Below are 18,210 nucleotides of genomic sequence, written 5' to 3'. Positions count from 1 at the left end.
CGCAACAGCCTGACGTTACCAGGGTGGACGAAGACCATGGTTACTGGCCCTCCCCAGCCTAAATTAATACCAGCCTGTTACCACCTAGGCCCTAGAGCCATATTTGATGCTCCGGGCCTGTTGTTACCGGCTTTTCCCGGCCTCCCTGGGGCAGTGGGTACTGGGGTAATAATTGGGGGTTAGCACTAGCTGGTTTTGGGGCTAATGCTAAGCCCTGGCTTAGTAATGGATTCTGTCTTTAAGACAGCTTCCACAACTAATCCTATAAAAATTAAAAAACACAACACGTTATAAAAAATGTCATTCCAAAAACACTCCCCGACAAACGTAATGTAAACGCTGGTCATCGACGTAGTCCACCAAATCTGAAGTAGTCTTCTGCATACATGTATCTGAAACGAGAAGAAAAGAAAAACACGAAAAAAGGGTTAGTACATTTTGGGTGCTCTCCCCTGGGGAGGACGCCCATAAAAACAGGGAATCCAAACAGGGAGCCTGTGCTAAACTGCAACCCATATCATTCCCAGACAGTCTTTGGCTGTCTGGAAATGATGGGAGTTGTAGTTTAGCAACAGCTGGAGGCTCACCGTTCTGAAACTACAACCCCCATCATTCCCAGATATCATTTTGTCTGCCTGGAAAAAATGGGAGTTGTAGTTTAGCAACAGCTGGAGGCTGTCCCTCTGTGCTGGTACTACTACTCCCATCATGGGAGTTGTAGTACAAGTGCTGCAACAGACTCCTGCAGCCGAGGGATGTGCAGGAGCCATTCCTGCCTTCCCTCAGCGCTGTGGTGTTACTACAACCACCATCATGGGAGTTGTAGTACCATCACAGAGGGGGACAGATAGCAGCGGATCTCACTCCTGAGATCCGCTGCTATCTTCACTTATCAGGCAGGGAAGCAGGCGACATTAGCGCTCGCTCCCTGGCCAGTGGGGAATGAATCTCTGCCCGGACCATGTGACAAGTCAGGGCTCTCGGCAGGGGATTTGACTTGCCCTGCAGAGATTCCCCTGTCGGGAGTCAGCAGGCTGGTCGCTTCCCTGTTAGAAAAGTACAGAGGGGGCGCACGAGGGGCATACAGACGGCAATATTGTAATGAGCACTGCCTGCTATGCGGCGGGGGCAGGCTTATCATTGCAGGGGAATCAGTGTTATACAGTGTTGTTTGTCCAGCAGTGGCAAAACTACAACTCCAAGCATGCCCGGACAGCCAAAGGAGTAGTAGTTTTGCCACTGCTGGGGACATATAGTTTGGAGACCACTGTGCATGCTATAAAATGGCATAAAGAATGCCGGCGGTGATCGTGATCTTCTCTGAAAAACCTGATCCCCGCCTGTATTTTTTATGCTAGTATAGCATGTACAGTGGTCTCCAAACTATGTGTCTCCAGTGGTGGCAAAACTGCATCACCCAGCATGCCTGGACAGAATTTGGCTGTCCAGGCATGCTGGGAATTGTAGATTTGCCACTGCTGGAGGCACACAGATTGCAGACTGTACCTACTATACTTGCATAAAGAATGCATCAGGTTTTTCGGAGCTGGCTGGGGGGTTACAATGGGGATACAGGAGGCTGCAAAGCTCAGCATATCAGGGATGGCCATATAATGAAGTAATGAATATTCATAAGGGGCGGCTCGTCAGGCTGGAGCAGGAGGGTGACGGGAGGGAGAAAACCCTCCTGTTGCATTGTGGGCAATAGTGACGTTCTGAGCCTAGTATGGCTGCTTAATGCAGCTCTATGGGCTTGGAATTCACACTAGCTGGAAGAACTACTGAGCTTCCTGTACACAGCTCAGGAAGGAATTACAGATGAACTGTGAAAGAGAGAAAACTCAAGTATATTGGAAAGTTATATAACTTTTGTTTCTGCTTTATGGGAAAAGTAATTGTGCGCTGCATATCTCTTTTAAGGGTAACAAGACAAACTAGACCTTTTAAAGGGGTACTCCACCACAAACATCTTATCCCCTTTCCAAAGCCATCGAGCCTCCTCCCATAGAGGTGAATGGAGGGGGCGCAGCGGCCGCATTGCCAGTCATTGGGCACGGAGCAGAATTCGCCCCGTGTGCCGAATGACGGGGTGCCATGCCAGAGATAGCGGGGGTCCCTGCCGCTTTAGTTAGGGGATAAGAGATTTGCGACGGAGTAATATGCAGTGGTACACTGCTCAGAGTTCCAAAAATAAATGCACTTTTCTGCAACATTATCTCTGACCTGTTTGAGCTCTTTGATTGATCATCATGCTGCTGTTTGTTCAGTAAAGCTCTCAGAACATAACAGGTGTATTTGTTATGATGATTTGCAGACCAATGGTCACTTTTTACTAATTATGTGACTTAACCAAAAGCAATGGTTTGCCTAAGATCATTGTTAGGAGTTTCCCCAGTAAAGGGGGTTAATACTAATGAAATACATTAGCATCTGTGATTATACCATGATAAAATAAGTTCAAGGGGATAAATACTTATGCAAAGCACTGTATCTGGATAGGTTGTGGTGCCCGCCTTGACTTTTCTTTATTAAATGATTGGCACACCACCTAGCCGATCATAGGAAAACTGACATGGGATTACGAAAAAATTAAGTCTTAACAGAATGATTTTTAAGGAAACCTGTCACCTTTTTCATTCTGCCCAAACTCCCCAAGTTGCTAAATTTGTAATTGTCGGTCTGTGTCACTGTTTCTTTCTCTGTGTCACTCTATGCTTCTTAAAAAGTGAGGTAGAAACAAATTTACAACTCAAAAATTTAAGTGTCCTCAAGGCCAAAATGGGCTTTGTGCTGAAGGGGTTAAGAATTTACCTTATACCTTATTTATTACCCTATCGTGGGTATAGTAAATTTAATAAACAAAATGTAGTCCCAAGGTCATAGCTAGCCCAAACAACACTTGTAGTTGTAAAAAGATACAACACACAGCTGGCACTCTGCATAGGTATTCAGCCCTTTTCCCCCTAATATCTATATAGGTATCAACTGCAAGAATGTAGATAAGGTTTGTGCTCAACATATACATGAAATAAAGTAAACATCAAGTGCTAACAAAGTGGAAATATTATGGCACTCGCCACTCCAATTATACAGGTGCAGTACAATGCAATAGGCACACATATAAAAAAAAAAAAATTACGTTACAGCTGTTTCACGCCCTGAACTTCATTAGACTTCATCTTGTGCTGCACATCATTAGGGATATATACCCACCTATCGGTGATGTGGAGCAGACAGTAAACAACAAGATTAGATATGCGTTAAAAACACTTTGAAGCAACAAAGCATTCTGTGAAATAAATTTGAGGTGTCCGAGCGGTCAGACCAACCGCCATCACACACTTATCCAATATTGCTAAGATTTAATGTGGTGAAGTACCCCTTAATCACTGATAGATTAGTGTCATGCATTTCCCTAATGTGCTGTATAACGTTTAGGGTTTGAATTGAACAAAAGTGCTTTCTCACTCTAGTGACCAATACAGAAATATCCACAAGAGCACAGAAGAGCATAGACGATAAATTAAGTTCTATAATTGATAAAGTTATCCATGTGGATTGTAATGCCGTTTAAATGGACCTCTTTTCCTATTGGGCATAAATCTCACCTATTGCAGTTGCCTTAAAGGACATCTGCAATGCTGGGCAAAAAAACTCATCTAATAGGTCTTTGAAAGACCTTTCCAACGATGTCTCCCCCATCAAAATTGGCCCAGTCTTTCTCCCGTTATCAGCACACGAATTACGGAGGAGAAGTGAAAATAAAACTACATCTCCCATCATGCCTTGTGCTTACTTCCTGTAAGCTGCTGCCCTCCCCCTGTTCTATCCCCCCGAGCAAATTATTATATTGTAACGCCCACATCTCCCTCCCCTTCTGCTCATCTCCCCCTCCCCATGCTGGCTCCTGTCCAGTGATGAAGCAGGCTGCCTCCGTGCTCACTGTAGTGTGGGCACTGGAGAGTGGAGAGTGAAAGTAAAAATGGTAAAAAAACATAATTGTTTGTCTATAAAACTGTCCTGATATTGGTCCCTCCATCTTTTTCACAACTACAACTCCAAGCATGCCCAGTTATTTTATATGCTGTTCGGGCATGCTGGGAATTCCAGTGGTGCCTCCAGCTGTTGCAAGACTACAAATCCCAGCATGCCCTGTCAGCTTTCTGCTGTTTGTGTATAAAGGAGTTGTAGTTCACCAACACCTCTACTGTATCAGGAGACTCCTGGGAGTTGTAGTTCACCAACACCTCTATTGTATCAGGAGTCTCCTGGGAGTTGTAGTTCACCAACACCTCTATTGTACCTCTGTAGTCTCCTGGGAGTTGTAGTTCACCAACACCTCTATTGTACCTCTGTAGTCTCCTTGGTGTTGTAGTTCACCAACACCTATATTGTATCTCTGTAGTCTCCTGGGGGTTGTAGTTCATACACCAGTGTTTCCCAACCAGGGTGCCTTCAGATGTTGCAAAACTACTACTCCCAGCATTCCCTGGTTGGGAAACACTGGCATACACACACACATAACAGGGACTACAACTCCCAGCATGTCATTCAGTAGTCCCCCTCCCCCCCCCCCCCCTCACACACAGAATCATCTCCAGTATGATATTTATTCCCTGTAGTCTATACACCACCAGCCCCTGCAGTGTAATATGTCTCCTCCACACACACGTCCTCCCCTCCCTGCTCTGTGGTTTGCTCTGTGTTTTCCCCCATGAAAACTTGAAACCTCCCCGTGATAAGTGAGGTCCTATGTAGACAGAGCAGGGGAGGGGGGAGGAGCTGTGGACGTCCTCATTCTCCCCCTGCTTGAATCTTACAGATAGGGGCGTTTCTGAGGATGAGCCTATGGCTGCCTCAGAAAGCACCCGCTCATGCATATGCATAAGCAGGGAGGAGCTGACAGAGGCTAGGGGGAGCACAAACACTGCTGGGAGGAATAGATCTCCGTCCCCAAGATGGCGGCTGCAATGTAATGAATAGGGGACGGACGCAGGACTACTGGGCTATGCTGGCAACTCTAATATCTCAGAAACGGCTGCATATAGGTAAATAGGACTAATTGACTGAATTGTATAACTTTTGTTTGGGGAACATTTGGGCAGGGATTTTTGACCACTACAGTTGTCCTTTAAGGAACAGTAATTTTTAGCCAGTTACTTGAATTGACAGGCTTTAAACAAAAAGATTGATTTAGGTATGTTTCTTCATGTTTTCATGTTTCAAATTTTTCTGAAATGTTGTTAACACATCGGCCTCCTGACTCTCCTCCAACAGTTAATCTGAATAGGATAAATCACCGCCAGAGCTCTCCATAGAGGGAAAGTAACTAGAGATGAGCAAATCTAATCGGAAGATGTCGAATTTGTTCCGAATTTCATGAAAAATTTGATTCTGAGAGAATCCAAACTTTGACTCAATTTGAAATAACAAATGTCTTCATTAGCGATACCCCTGCAATCGTCCTGTATAATGTATAGATGATAGCGGCTTTCTCCTGTGCTCGCATCTCTGCAATAGATAGGACGATCACAACGGGTGTCAAGAGTGACACCTGCTGTGATCTGTCCTTAGCACACTCTGTTCCATGCTGAGAGCTGTAGTATCTGCATTAATAAACAGATCGCAGTGGGTGTCACTCCTGACCCCCGTTGTGATGCAATTGTCCTGTACAATGTGTACAGTCATGGCCGTAAATGTTGACACCCCTGACATTTTTCAAGAAAATTAAGTATTTCTCACAGAAAAGGGTTGCAGTAACACATGTTTTGCTATACACATGTTTATTCCCTTTGTATGCATTGGAACTAAACCAAAAAAGTAACAAAAAAAGCAAATTGGACATAATGTCACACCAAACTCAAAAAATGGGCTTGACAAAATTATTGGCACCCATAACTTAATATTTGTTTGCACACCCTTTGGAAAAAATTTACTGAAATCAGTCGCTTCTTTCACCTCTCAGTTGGAATGTTGGACCACTCTTCCTTTGCAAATTGCTCCAGGTCTCTCTTATTGGAAGGGCGCCTTTTCCCAACAGCAATTTTAAGTTCTCTGCACAGGTGTTCAATGGGATTTAGATCTGGGCTCATTGCTGGCCACTTCAGAACTCTCCAGCACTTTTGTTGCCATCCATTTCTAGGTGCTTTTTGACGTATGTTTGGGGTCATTGTCCTGCTGGAAGACCCAAGAACTCGGACGCAAACCCAGCTTTCTAACACTGGGCTGTACAGTGCAATCCAAAATCTGTTGGTAATCCTCAGGTTTCATGATGCCTTGCATACATTAAAGGCACCCAGTGCCAGAGGCAGCAAAACAAACCCAAAACATCATTGAACCTTCACCCTATTTCACTGTAGGTACTGTGTTCTTTTCTTTGTAGGCCTCATTCAGTTTTCTGTAAACAGTAGAATGATGTGCTTTACCAAAAAGCTCTATCTTGGTCTCCTCTGTCCACAAGATGTTTTCCAGAAGGATTTTGGCTTAAGTTCATTATGGCAAAATGAAGTCTTGCTTTTTTTATGTCTGTGTCAGCAGTGGGGGCCTTCTGGGTCTCCTGCCATAGCGTTTCATTTCATTTAAATGTTGACGGATAATTCACGCTGACACTGATGCTCCCTGAGCCTGCAGGACAGCTTGAATATCTTTGGAACTTGTTTGGGGCTGCTTATCCACCCTCCGGACTATCCTGCGTTGACACCTTTTCATCACTTTTTCTCTTCTGTCCATGCCCAGGGAGATTAGCTACAGTGCAATGGTTTGCAAACTTCTTGATAATGTTGTGCACCGTGGACAAAGGCAAATCTAGATCTCTGGAGATTGCTGATATTTTTCCACAATTTTGGTACTCAAGTCCTCGGACAGTTCTCTTCTCCACTTTCTGTTGTCCATGCTTAGTGTGGCACACACAGACACACAATGCAAAGACTAAATGAACTTCTCTCCTTTTTATCTGATTTCAGGTGTGGTTTTTATATTGCCCACACATGTTACTTTCCCCAGGTGAGTTTAAAGGAGCATCACATGCTTAAAAAAAAATCTTATTTATCCACAATTTTTAAAGGGTGCCAATAGTTTTATCCAGTCCATTTTTGGAGTTTGGTGTGACATTATGTCCAATCTGCTTTTTTTTCCCTCCCTTTTTTGGTTTAGTTCCAATACACAAAAAGGGTATGTTTAGACGAGTGGATTTTCGATGCGGATCTGCCGCTGAAGGACCTCTGTATGCTGCCTTTACATGTGACTGCTCGTAGCGGCAATACGCCGCTACGAGCAGACACACTAGGATGTGCGAGTCTCCGCGGGCATGCGCAGTATACTCGCACATTGCGGCAGCTCGCGGCCTAGCTTCTAGAGCAGGGGGAGCGAGCCGTGATGTGTGAGAGTACACCGCGCATGTGCGGTGACTCGCACATCGCTTCAGTGTGTCCGCACGTAGTGACTCATTGCAGCTTTGAGCAGGCACATGTAAAGGCAGCATACAGAGGTCCTTCAGCGGCGGATCCACAGCATAAAATACGCTGTAAATCCGCTTGTCTGAACGTACCCAAAGGGAATAAATGTGTGTAGCAAAACGTGTTATTGCAATCCTTTTCTGTGAAAAATACTTCATTTTCTTCAAAAATGTCAGGGGTGCCAACATTTACGGCCACGACTGTAGATGCGGGCAGCCGGACGCTCTTCTCTGGTCGCACTATAGTATGAGTATATGCCGTATATATACCTATTATTCGTATTTCCTGCAGAGAGGTGTGATTGGTTCCAGCCATCTGGCCGGCTGGAGTATAGTGCAGAGATGCAAGCGCAGGAGAAAGCAGCTGCTTCTCTGCAATATAAAGGACTATCGTATTGGGTGTCAGGAGTGACACTGTCTATTAGTACAGGTACTACAGCTCCCATCATGGAACAGCCTGTTCCATGCTGGGAGTAGTACTACAAAAAAATTTGGAAAAAAAGTGAAACACACACACTTCTCACACACTTTATTAAACACAATATTAAAATACATTACTAGTGAAAAAAAATAAAAAAATGTATTATAAAAATGTTATTTTTACATTTAAATGGCCCCTTTCTACATTTTTAGGTCCCTGCCCGCCCACATCAATTGATCCCTGTTTAAAAATTAACATATTTTTTTTTTTTTTCTTTTGTCTTTCAATTTTCGGGAATGGGCAGGGACCACAAAATTTTTTCTAGTTTTTGTTCTAAATCATCATTTTTATTTATTTACTTTTAATTTTTTTAATTTTATTTTCACTTTACTTTTTTAGCCCCATAGCGATCTGTCTATTAATGCAGGTCCTACAGCTCCCAGCATGGAGCAGAGTGTGCTCCATGTTGGGAGCAGTAGTACCTGCAGTTGAGAACACAGCGGGTGTCACTACTGCTACCCTATGCGATCGTCCTATCTTGATGTGAGTAAGCCACCCGCATCTATACATTATACAGGACAATTGCAGCTGGTGTCAGGAGTGACACCCGGGGGAGATCTGTCTATTAGCACAGGTACTACTGCTCCATGCTGGGAGTAGTAGTGTAAAAAAAAATAGTGAAACACACACATGCACTTTATTAAACACATTATTAAACTACATTACTAATAAAAGAACATGTTCTTTCTTTGCACGGCTCAATTTCATCGGCTGAAATTCCGCAGTGTGAGCGAATTTGTGGAATACCCATTCACACATGGTAATGTTCACAGCGTGAATTTCCGACATGCATTTCCTCATGAGGAAATTCCGCTCAAATTAGCCAGTGTGAAACAAAAATGCATACGCAAAGTGAGCGTAAAGAAAAAACATGATGCATGCATTTCGTTTTTTATTTTTTATTTTTTTTTGTGGCTGGGATTAGGGGTTAGTTCTACCTAGTAGAAGATAAGGTAGATGGACATTACCGGTATCCTTGTTGTTAGGACTGAAATATTGATGTGTTCACTACTTGACCTGCAATTTTTTTTTCTCCTCCATAGATAACAGTGATTTAGATGGTAGATTGGTCATTGTGTGATAAATGTCAAGGCAAAACGTATGAAGTCTAACTTGAGTGTATTATTGTACGTTCTGTGTTTGCAGTATCCTGCTGCTTGCTTATCTCATTTAATGTTAATTGCACCTTTTATCTAATGCATCAAATGAAATATTGAACTTAAGAGTTAACCTGTGTCAAGTAAGCTTATATGTAAAGGTCTAAAGTGTTATCATTAATCTTGGCTGTACTATGAAGTACAAAACAAATGTATAGTTGTATCTGTACAGATGTCTGTTAGTTTCTTGTAGACACATAAAGTATCTCACATTAGTGAGTACATCCCTCACTTTTTTAAATATATTTTATTTAATCTTTTTATGTAACACTGAAGAAATTACACTTTGCTACAATGTAAAGTCTTGAGTGCACAGCCTATATAACAGTGTTTAATGTTGTGTCTCTTCAAAATAAGGTCCCTTTCACACTACAAAATTACTCAGTTTTAAAGATCCGTGCAAAGTTCCGTCTGAAAATCAGCTGTAAAACGGCAGTTACAAAATCCTATACGGTTGTTAGAAAATCCCATTTATAGTCTATGGGATTTTTCGAATAGCCGTTATAACCAGTTATAACCTGTTATTAATAACGGCCATTATTTTGTGAAGGAATATAGTAACGGGAGAAATAGTGCATGCACTATTTCTCCCGTTGCTATCTTGTCTTAATGTCCTGGAGGGCTGGAGTGGGGCCATCATGCCACGCCCCCTCCATTCAGGTCTACGGGAGTGGGCATGATGGCCGTCACGCCCCCTCCCATAGACATGAATTTAGGGGGTGTTAAAAATTTAATAAAGCAATGTCATTCTGTTATTGCCATAATTGTATGTGAGCTAAAGAATTAAGCCCAAAATAGCTGTGTAGCACCAAGGGTTAACAGTTGTAAGGAATACAGATACCAGAAGCAGTTTGTTTTATTAGTTTCTTCAGTCTCTCTGTCAAATAAATCCAACATTGAAGGGTTCTACGCCTTGGTTGTGGTGATTTCGGACAAAAGATCAAAAAGTGGGTTTGAGTGAAGTTTTGCATCCTGCATTCTTCTGCGCGCACACACACACACACACACACACACACACACACACACACACACACCTATATACACATAAAAAAAAAAAAAAAATATATATATATATATATATATATATATATATATATATATATATATATATATATATAATTATTAAAAAAAATTTTTTTTATTTGATTATGATCTGTTTGGCTTATGTTTTCATAATTGGGATATAAATAAATGAATTAAAATTTACAGTGTGAAAGTATTATTTTTAAAGTATGTTAACACTGCCTACTGGTATTTAATGGTGGATGTTAAAAGGGGTTTATACACCAGTAGCGCCCATCACTGAAACCCACACTGACCATTCAAACTTGCAACCACAGGGCCTCCGTTGTCATGTAGCGTTGGTGGTCAGGTATGCACACTCTCAGTGTACATGGCGATCTCTGTCAATGGAAGTTGAAAATGTGGTTTGAAAACTACAAGGTGTTTGGCACTATGAATGCTATTTCTTATTTTGTATTATCTTTACCACAGGACATAGAGGAGTGGAATATTTCACGCCTTAACACAATACTGGATGTTGTAGGAGAACAATGTGGGATTTCAATCGAGGGGGTCAATACACCGTATCTCTATTTTGGAATGTGGAAAACTACATTTGCCTGGCACACTGAAGACATGGATCTTTACAGTATAAACTACCTCCACTTTGGTGAACCCAAGTCATGGTAAGATCCTCGGTTTAGAGCAAAAATTCAGTCATTCAATATGAGTGCACTGATTTTGATTTTTTTTTTTTTCTTGATATGCCTTTCCCTTCCTGGGAGATAAAGGTTTATAGCTTGTCTGACATTTCAGGGAGCTATTCAGCTAGGCATAAACTTAATTTTAATGTCAGATGATGATTAGGTTTATATAATCAGGGGGTATGAATGTTGTACATTAACCCCTTAAGGACCCGGGGTTTTTCCGTTTTTGCACTTTCGTTTTTTCCTTCTCACCTTTAAAAAATCATAACTTAAAATTTTGCACCTAAAAATCCATCTGATGGCTTATTTTTTTGCGCCACTAATTCTACTTTGTAATGACATCAGTCATTTTACCCAAAAATGTACGGCAAAACGGGAAAAAATCATTGAGACAAAATTGAAAAAAAAACAAACAAACGCCATTTTGTAACTTTTGGGGGCTTCCGTTTCTTCACCGTATATTTTTTGGTAAAATGCCACCTTCTCTTTATTCTGCAGGTCCATACGATTAAAATGATCCTCTACTTATATAGGTTTGATTTTGTCGTACTTCTGGAAAAAATCATAACTACATGCAGGAAAATGTATACATTTAAAATTGTCATCTTCTGATCCCTATAGTTTTTTTTTTTTCTTTTTGTGCCGTGATCTGAAGTTTTTAGCGGTACCATTTTTGTATTCATAGGACTTATTGATTTTGGACTTTGTAATTTTTTTGCGCGTAAGCCATTGACCGTGCGATTTAATTAACAATATATTTTTATAATTCAGACATTTCTGCACGTGGAGATACCACACGTTTATTTTTATTTACCGTATTTATCGGGGTATACCACGCACCGGCCTATAACACGCACCCTCATTTTACCAAGGATATTTGGGTAAAAAAAGTTTTTTACCCAAATATCCTTGGTAAAATGAGGGTGCGTGTGTGTGCGCATGCGTATACCCCGATACACCCCCAGGAAAGGCAGGGGAAGAGGGGCAGTCGCTGCCCGCTTCTCTCCCCCTGCCTTTCCTGGGGTCTAGAGCCCTGCTGCCGCCGCTTCTCTCCCGCTGGCTATCTGCGCCGCTGCCCGTTCTCTCCCCCTGACTATCGTGCCGGCGCCCCATTGCCGTCACCGATAGCCAGGGGGAGAGAAGCGGCGCCGGCAATGGGGCAGCGGCGCCGATAGCCAGGGGGAGAGAAGGGGCAGTGGCACCCATTGCCGGCGCCGCTGCCCCGTTGCCTCCCCCTTCCCCGGGTGTATAACTACCTGTTGCCGGGGTCGGGTCCGCGCTGCTTCAGGCCTCCGGTGTGCGTCCCCTGCGTCGTTGCTATGCACTGCATGGCGCGGCGCAAATGACGAGTGATGTCATTGCGTCTCGCAGCCCATAGCAACGACGCAGGGGACGCACACCGGAGGCCTGAAGCAGCGCGGACCCGACCCCGGCAACAGGTAGTTATACAACCGGGGATGGGGGAGGCAACGGGGCCCCTTCTCTCCCCCTGTCTGTCGGTGCCGCTGCCCCATTGCCGGCACCGCTTCTCTCCCCCTGGCTATCGGCACCGGCACCGATAGTCAGGGGGAGAGAACGGGCAGCGGCACAGATAGCCTGGGGGAGAGAAGGGCCGGCAGCAGGGCTCTAGACCCCAGGACAGGCAGGGGCAGAGAAGCCGGCAGCGGTGGCGGTCTCTGCACCTGCAAAGCCGCTGCAGTTCATTGATTTAAATCATTGAACTGCAGCGGCTTATCGGCGTATAACACGCAGGTAGACTTTAGGCTAAAAATGTTAGCCTAAAAAGTGCGTGTTATACGCCGATAAATACGGTACCCCTTTTTATTTTTTATTTAATTTTTTTAAAGGGGTTAAATGGGAAGGGTCTTTATTCACTGACCCCCCTGGGATCTTTATTCACTTTTTGTTTTCACTCTATTTTTTGCAGTGTTCTAGCTCCCATAGGGGGCTGTAACACTACACACACTGATCTTTTACATTGATCAATGGTTTCTCATAGGAAACTATTGATCAACGATTCTGCCGCTTGACTGTTCATGCCTGGATCTCAGGCACTGAGCAGTCATTCGGCGATCGGACACCAGGAGGCAAGGTAAGGGACCCTCCTGCTGTGTCGCAGCTGTTCGGGATGCCGTGATTTTGCCGTAGACATTCCGAACAGCCCCCTGGGCTAACCGGCAATGATTTACTTTCATTCAACTTTAAAATGGCGTGTCTAAAGGGTTAATAGCGCGTGGCACCACGATCAGTGCTGCGCGCTATTAGCCACGGGTCCCGGCCTTTGTTAGAGGCCGGGCCTGACCCGCTATGACACGTGGACACGCCTAATGCACATCTGACTGTCTGACTGTATAATCCGCCCGTCACTCCCAATTTTAAAATTAAATGGGCACTGTCAGATTGAAAAACTTTTTGTATGCTGTACATCTTGGCAAAGCATTAACCTTTCTAATATACTTCATAAGAAGATGTTATTTCCTTTTTATAGAAATCATGGCTTATAAAATCCTGGCTTTGTCCAAGCTGAAGCACAGGCATGGACAAAGTCCAGTAAGTGAGGGTGGGCTAGCACTCCTCTGTGCTTTCTCTCCTGTCTGATAGCACTCCTCTGTGCTCTCTCCAATCTGACAGGACAGAAGAGAGCACAGAGGAGTGCTATCAGACCGGAAAGAGCACAGAGGAGTGCTATCAGACAGGAGAGAAAGCACAGAGGAGTGCTAGCCCACCCTCACTTACTGGACCAATTATTGATCGATTAATCTGATAAATTATTGAAAATGACAAAAAGGGTTTTAGTATTTTGCTTAAAAAAAATAAAAATAAAATATATGTACAGTAGACATATAGAAACAAGTGACTGTAACACGATCACAAACCCTTTGTGTAAACAGTGTAAAAAAGATGTCAGAATTCTCAGCGCTGAGGCTAGCTCTCTTCTTTGTTGCCTGCTGCAGAGAAGAGGCGTTATGATGGTGTGGATGTACTTGGTATACACAAATAAGATCTTGCTAGTTTGGCCAAGTTGGATATTTTTCCTTGTTACTCTTTCACCAACTCAGTTGCTATCCTTGTGAAGAGGCTTCAGTGCAAAAAAGGACTGGACTTTATTCCTTATTAGGCTGCTTTCACACTATAAAATGTATCAGTTTTTAAAGATCCGTTCAATATTCTGTTATAAAAAAAACTGAAATTCGGCCGTTAAACGGCAGTTACAAAATCCCATACGGACGTAAGAAAATCCCATTATAGTCTATGGGATTTCTACATTATCTGTTTTAACCCATTATAGCCCGTTATTAATAACGGACGTTATTTTATGACGGAAGATAGTAACGGGAGAAATAGTGCATGCACTATTTCTTCCGTTCATTCACCAGTCACAAAATAACGTCCGTTATTAATAACTGGCTATAATGGGTTAAAACGGATACATTTTATAGTGTGAAAGCAGCCTTAGTGTGTTAATATCCGCCTCCATCTGTTGTCCCTTTGTGTCCACTGCTGTCAACACTCAAGAAAAGAGTCAAGTATCAATGATGTTGATGTTGAAGGCTCAGCATCAGCCGTAGAAGTAGATACTGCAGGGGAAGTGGTTTGCTGCTGCACCTCCAGGTTCTCATTTCTTCTTCAAGCAAGCAGCTCTGTCTGCACTTTTGCCTGCACATTTATAAATTCTTCAGGTGTCAAAAACTTTAAAGGGGTATTACAATGGAAAACTTCAGAGCAGGAGAGGTTTGCAATGGGGATTTGCTCTGACATGGACAGAGGTGTCAGCAGAGAGCACTGTGGTCAGACAGAAAAGAAATTCAAAAAAAGAACTTCCTCTGTAGTATATAGCAGCTGATAAGTACTGGAAGGATTAAGATTTTTAAATAGAAATAATTTACAAATCTATTTTTAACTTTCTGGAACCAGTTGATTTAAAAAAAAAAAAAAATTATAATAATTGTTTTCCACTGGAGTACCCATTTAACCTCCTAAATCTTGGGTCCAGCACAGCGGAAATAATGACAGGATTTAGAAACTGTTCTGATAGGATATCACTCCATCTGCTGTGAAGTTGGTTGGTTGCAGTGGCTTGGAAGCTCCTCAGTGTGCCTTTCAAAAAAAGGCACACTCTGGACCTCAACAACCCCTTGACAAGTGCAGGCATTGAAGAAAGAGATGGATATATTCTTGCCCATTCATGAACCCAGTGGCGCAGTAGAAAGCTCCTTCTCCATTGTTCTGGCTTTAGGTAACTGATGGGTGTGATAGGGTTGCAGTTACTGGCCACCTTTGTTCAAGGAGTCTGTCTACCATATAGTTAGGGCTTTTCCATCTGATGCTGACATCTTGAAGAAGCTTATGTACCGATGTACCCATCTGCTTCTCCTTCTCCTACAACTTGCTGCTGGCTAGTTAACCTTTTCTAAAGTGTTCAACTAGTTCTCCAGCAGCACTGACAGCTCTTTCAATACCTATATTTTTCAATGCAGCATTAATAACCAGCTGCAAAGTGTGGCCAATGCAGTGGATACTGGACCATCCATGCTTCTTCTCCAGGATGTTCGCAGCAGCAGTCACCATATTTGCAGCATTGCCATGCACAAGGGCAATTTAATTTTTGTTTGATTTATTTTTTTTTTTTAACCTGAAATGCCTATGTAGTGGCATGTGATGCCAAGGTAAGCCTCAGTTACTACTACTAATAGTTAGAAACTTAAATCTGCAGTGAAAGGAAGCACATATACAACAATTATAGCAGAAACACTATCTGTTTGCTATTTGGGTTGATTTTCCTTAATCTGTGCAACTATTATATTCTGTGTGTGTTTTATATATAACTGAAAATACTTAGCTTCGGGGAACCTTTACGGCAAGTATGAGAAACAAAGACAGGCATGGAAGTTGCTGCAGTCCTTTGTCTCAGGAGCAGGCCCAAACAGGAAGTTGAAGGAAGGTGTGATAATATGCTGGCCCGGAAGAGAGAGCTTGGTCACTTTCAATGGGCTTTTATTATGTTTTCTCCACCTCCACTCCACTTTAAATGTTAAGGTCGTGATGTCAGAATTTCCTCTGAATACTGCAGGACTATTTATTTCTGTTTTTTGAGAATCGATAAGCAGCGTATAGGTTCCTTTTTATGGCTTTCTTCAGTCTTATATAGAAATACACACTTTTATAAGAGTCTGTATCCAAGTTAAGAATCCAGAGAAGGTCTCGGCTCTCCAAAACTGTGCAAAAATAGTGGAATTTTTTTCCCCCCCAAGAGCCTAAATGAAGCTCTTATTACTAGTGATTCAGGGGTCATGTTGGCCCCCTGCAGTCAAGCTAAAAGGTTTTAAAAGTATTAAAAACAATCCCCTTCATAATAAAAATTTTAGTCTTTAAAAAAAAAAATTCTTCTTGGTATTGCATGTGCAAAAATATCCAAACTATTTAAAAAAAAAAAAAAAAAAAATGAAAATAAATAAATATTAAGGAAACTACATGTCGAACGCCAGCAATCAAAAAGTCCGATCAATGCTGAGATTGTACCAATAAAAACTTTAAGTTATAGGGGTTCCAAAATGTCAATAATCTTAAATTTTTTTATTTTTTATATACACAGTTTTTACATTTTTAAGTAGTAGAGCAGCACAAAATTTTTACAAGTGGCTTATTTTTGTAATTGTACTAACCTGAGAAATGCATGTACCCATGTGTTGGTTATATATAATGAAATACTGAACAACTATATGTATTTCTTCTTAGAATGAAAGCCCCTTTGCAAAGTCTTATTGATCAGACTATTAAACATTTTTCCAATCTTTTACTGAATTGTTACTCCATTTAACACATCCTTGACATGCAGCAGTGCTTGACATTGATTCTTTGACTCTGAAGCATTGTGTTTCAGTTTTGTTTTTATTTTATTTTTTTCCTTCTCAGGGTAAGCTTTTGCCTTTTCTATTTATTTTACAAAGTTGTAGAACATTTTTCCTTTAGAACAGTTCCTCATGGTGCTTTTTCTCCATCTGTAACATACAAGATTGGCATCAAATCCTCTAGGTGCTTCCTCATTTGGACGACACACTCCATCTACAGTATGTTCAATCTATTGATTTCCCATCTGAAAAATTCAACTGATGTACACACGCTTGAAAAAACATCTCTGTAGGCGAGTCTTTGATTTTATTCAAGGGTAAAATTATTTTTAAATAGGTCTGCATAGTATTGTGCATCTTGCCTGCTGAGGGAACACATTTTTGAGATGTGACATGTGTTGTTAGGGCTGTCTGTGTGTTGGAATACACAAATACAATGGCTTATTTACATCTTGTCAACAATAAAATATGTTTAAATGCTAAAGAGAGACTAGAAACTAGAAATAGTACTGTTAATGTTTTGCAGTAGTGATGCCATGCAGATTTATTTCATTTTAAACTACCATACTTTTTTAGTTTTATAATTGGCTCTGAAAAATTTTGGGAGAAGGAAATAGTGCACTTTCCCTTCACCAGATAAAAAAATAAAAATAAATAATGTATATATTTTTATGAAATTGTTCCAGTATCCTGTCAATTCCTTTTTTTTTTTTTTCTCAAGGAAAAAAACTATGAACTAAGAAAAATTAGCAAATGAGTGCACCCAAAGACCTGACAGTCCAATGGGTGCATTACAATTGAGCAAAGACAATGATGATCATTTTTAAACCCTTTTTTTTTTTTTTGTATGTGAAGGTTTGTTTTGGGCTTACTAACAGCCTTTTTACTAACAGCCTTTTTTTTTCTTTACTTCTTAAGGTATTCCATACCACCAGAACATGGGAAGAGACTGGAAAGGCTAGCTCAAGGTAAATAATTTTGTTTTCTACTTGGCACACATGTGCATGCATGTTTGAATGTATTAACATTCTATATAAGCAGAATGTGATTTTGAAGTTTTTATAATAAAAACTGATGAAATATTTCTGGATGCTGTTCAGGGAAACTGTACAAGAGAACAGTGCAACAGTCCGTATGGCATAAACACAGGGCTAGTGTCCCCAACAAAGACAGCCCAAGAACTGATCTGTTTCTTGTGTAAGCCTGTATGGAGGCATATGTCCTCTTCTGACCCATTTATTTTTAGTAAATGTATTCCCCATAAAATAACAAATCTCTTCTTTATAGTTCTGTATTGTGCCATACTATAAATTTCTATTTTTTTTCAGCTGGGTGTTAACAGTTAGGTGCATGTCCCTATAAAGCTGAAAGTGGCAGACATTGTAGGATCGCCCCCTTATTGTGAACACCCAGGTGAATATTTAGTACTACTTTATTTGGAAGAATAGCATTTGAGTTGCTCAACACAGAGCTATCTCATGGTTAATGTAAGTATATATTAAAATGGGCAGGTAAAGTCCTCCTTGTGGTATTTAAGAAATATAAAAATAAATATTTTATT

At 41.5% G+C, this 18,210-nt stretch overlaps 1 protein-coding gene across 3 annotated transcripts in view; it reads left to right on the top strand.

Moving 5' to 3' along the window:
* The window catches only part of KDM4C (lysine demethylase 4C), a 459,478-nt gene that overhangs the window by 60,031 nt on the left and 381,237 nt on the right, over positions 1-18,210 (top strand). For all 3 annotated transcript variants that reach the window (XM_056521848.1, XM_056521837.1, XM_056521858.1), the window contains 2 exons: positions 10,586-10,779; positions 17,568-17,617. In XM_056521848.1, coding sequence (XP_056377823.1) covers positions 10,586-10,779; positions 17,568-17,617 — 244 coding nt within the window. The remainder of the gene's footprint in view (positions 1-10,585; positions 10,780-17,567; positions 17,618-18,210) is intronic.

The sequence above is a fragment of the Hyla sarda genome, chromosome 1, assembly GCF_029499605.1.
Source record: "Hyla sarda isolate aHylSar1 chromosome 1, aHylSar1.hap1, whole genome shotgun sequence".
Taxonomy (NCBI): Eukaryota; Metazoa; Chordata; class Amphibia; order Anura; family Hylidae; genus Hyla; species Hyla sarda.
This window is presented reverse-complemented; position numbering and strand designations above follow the sequence as displayed.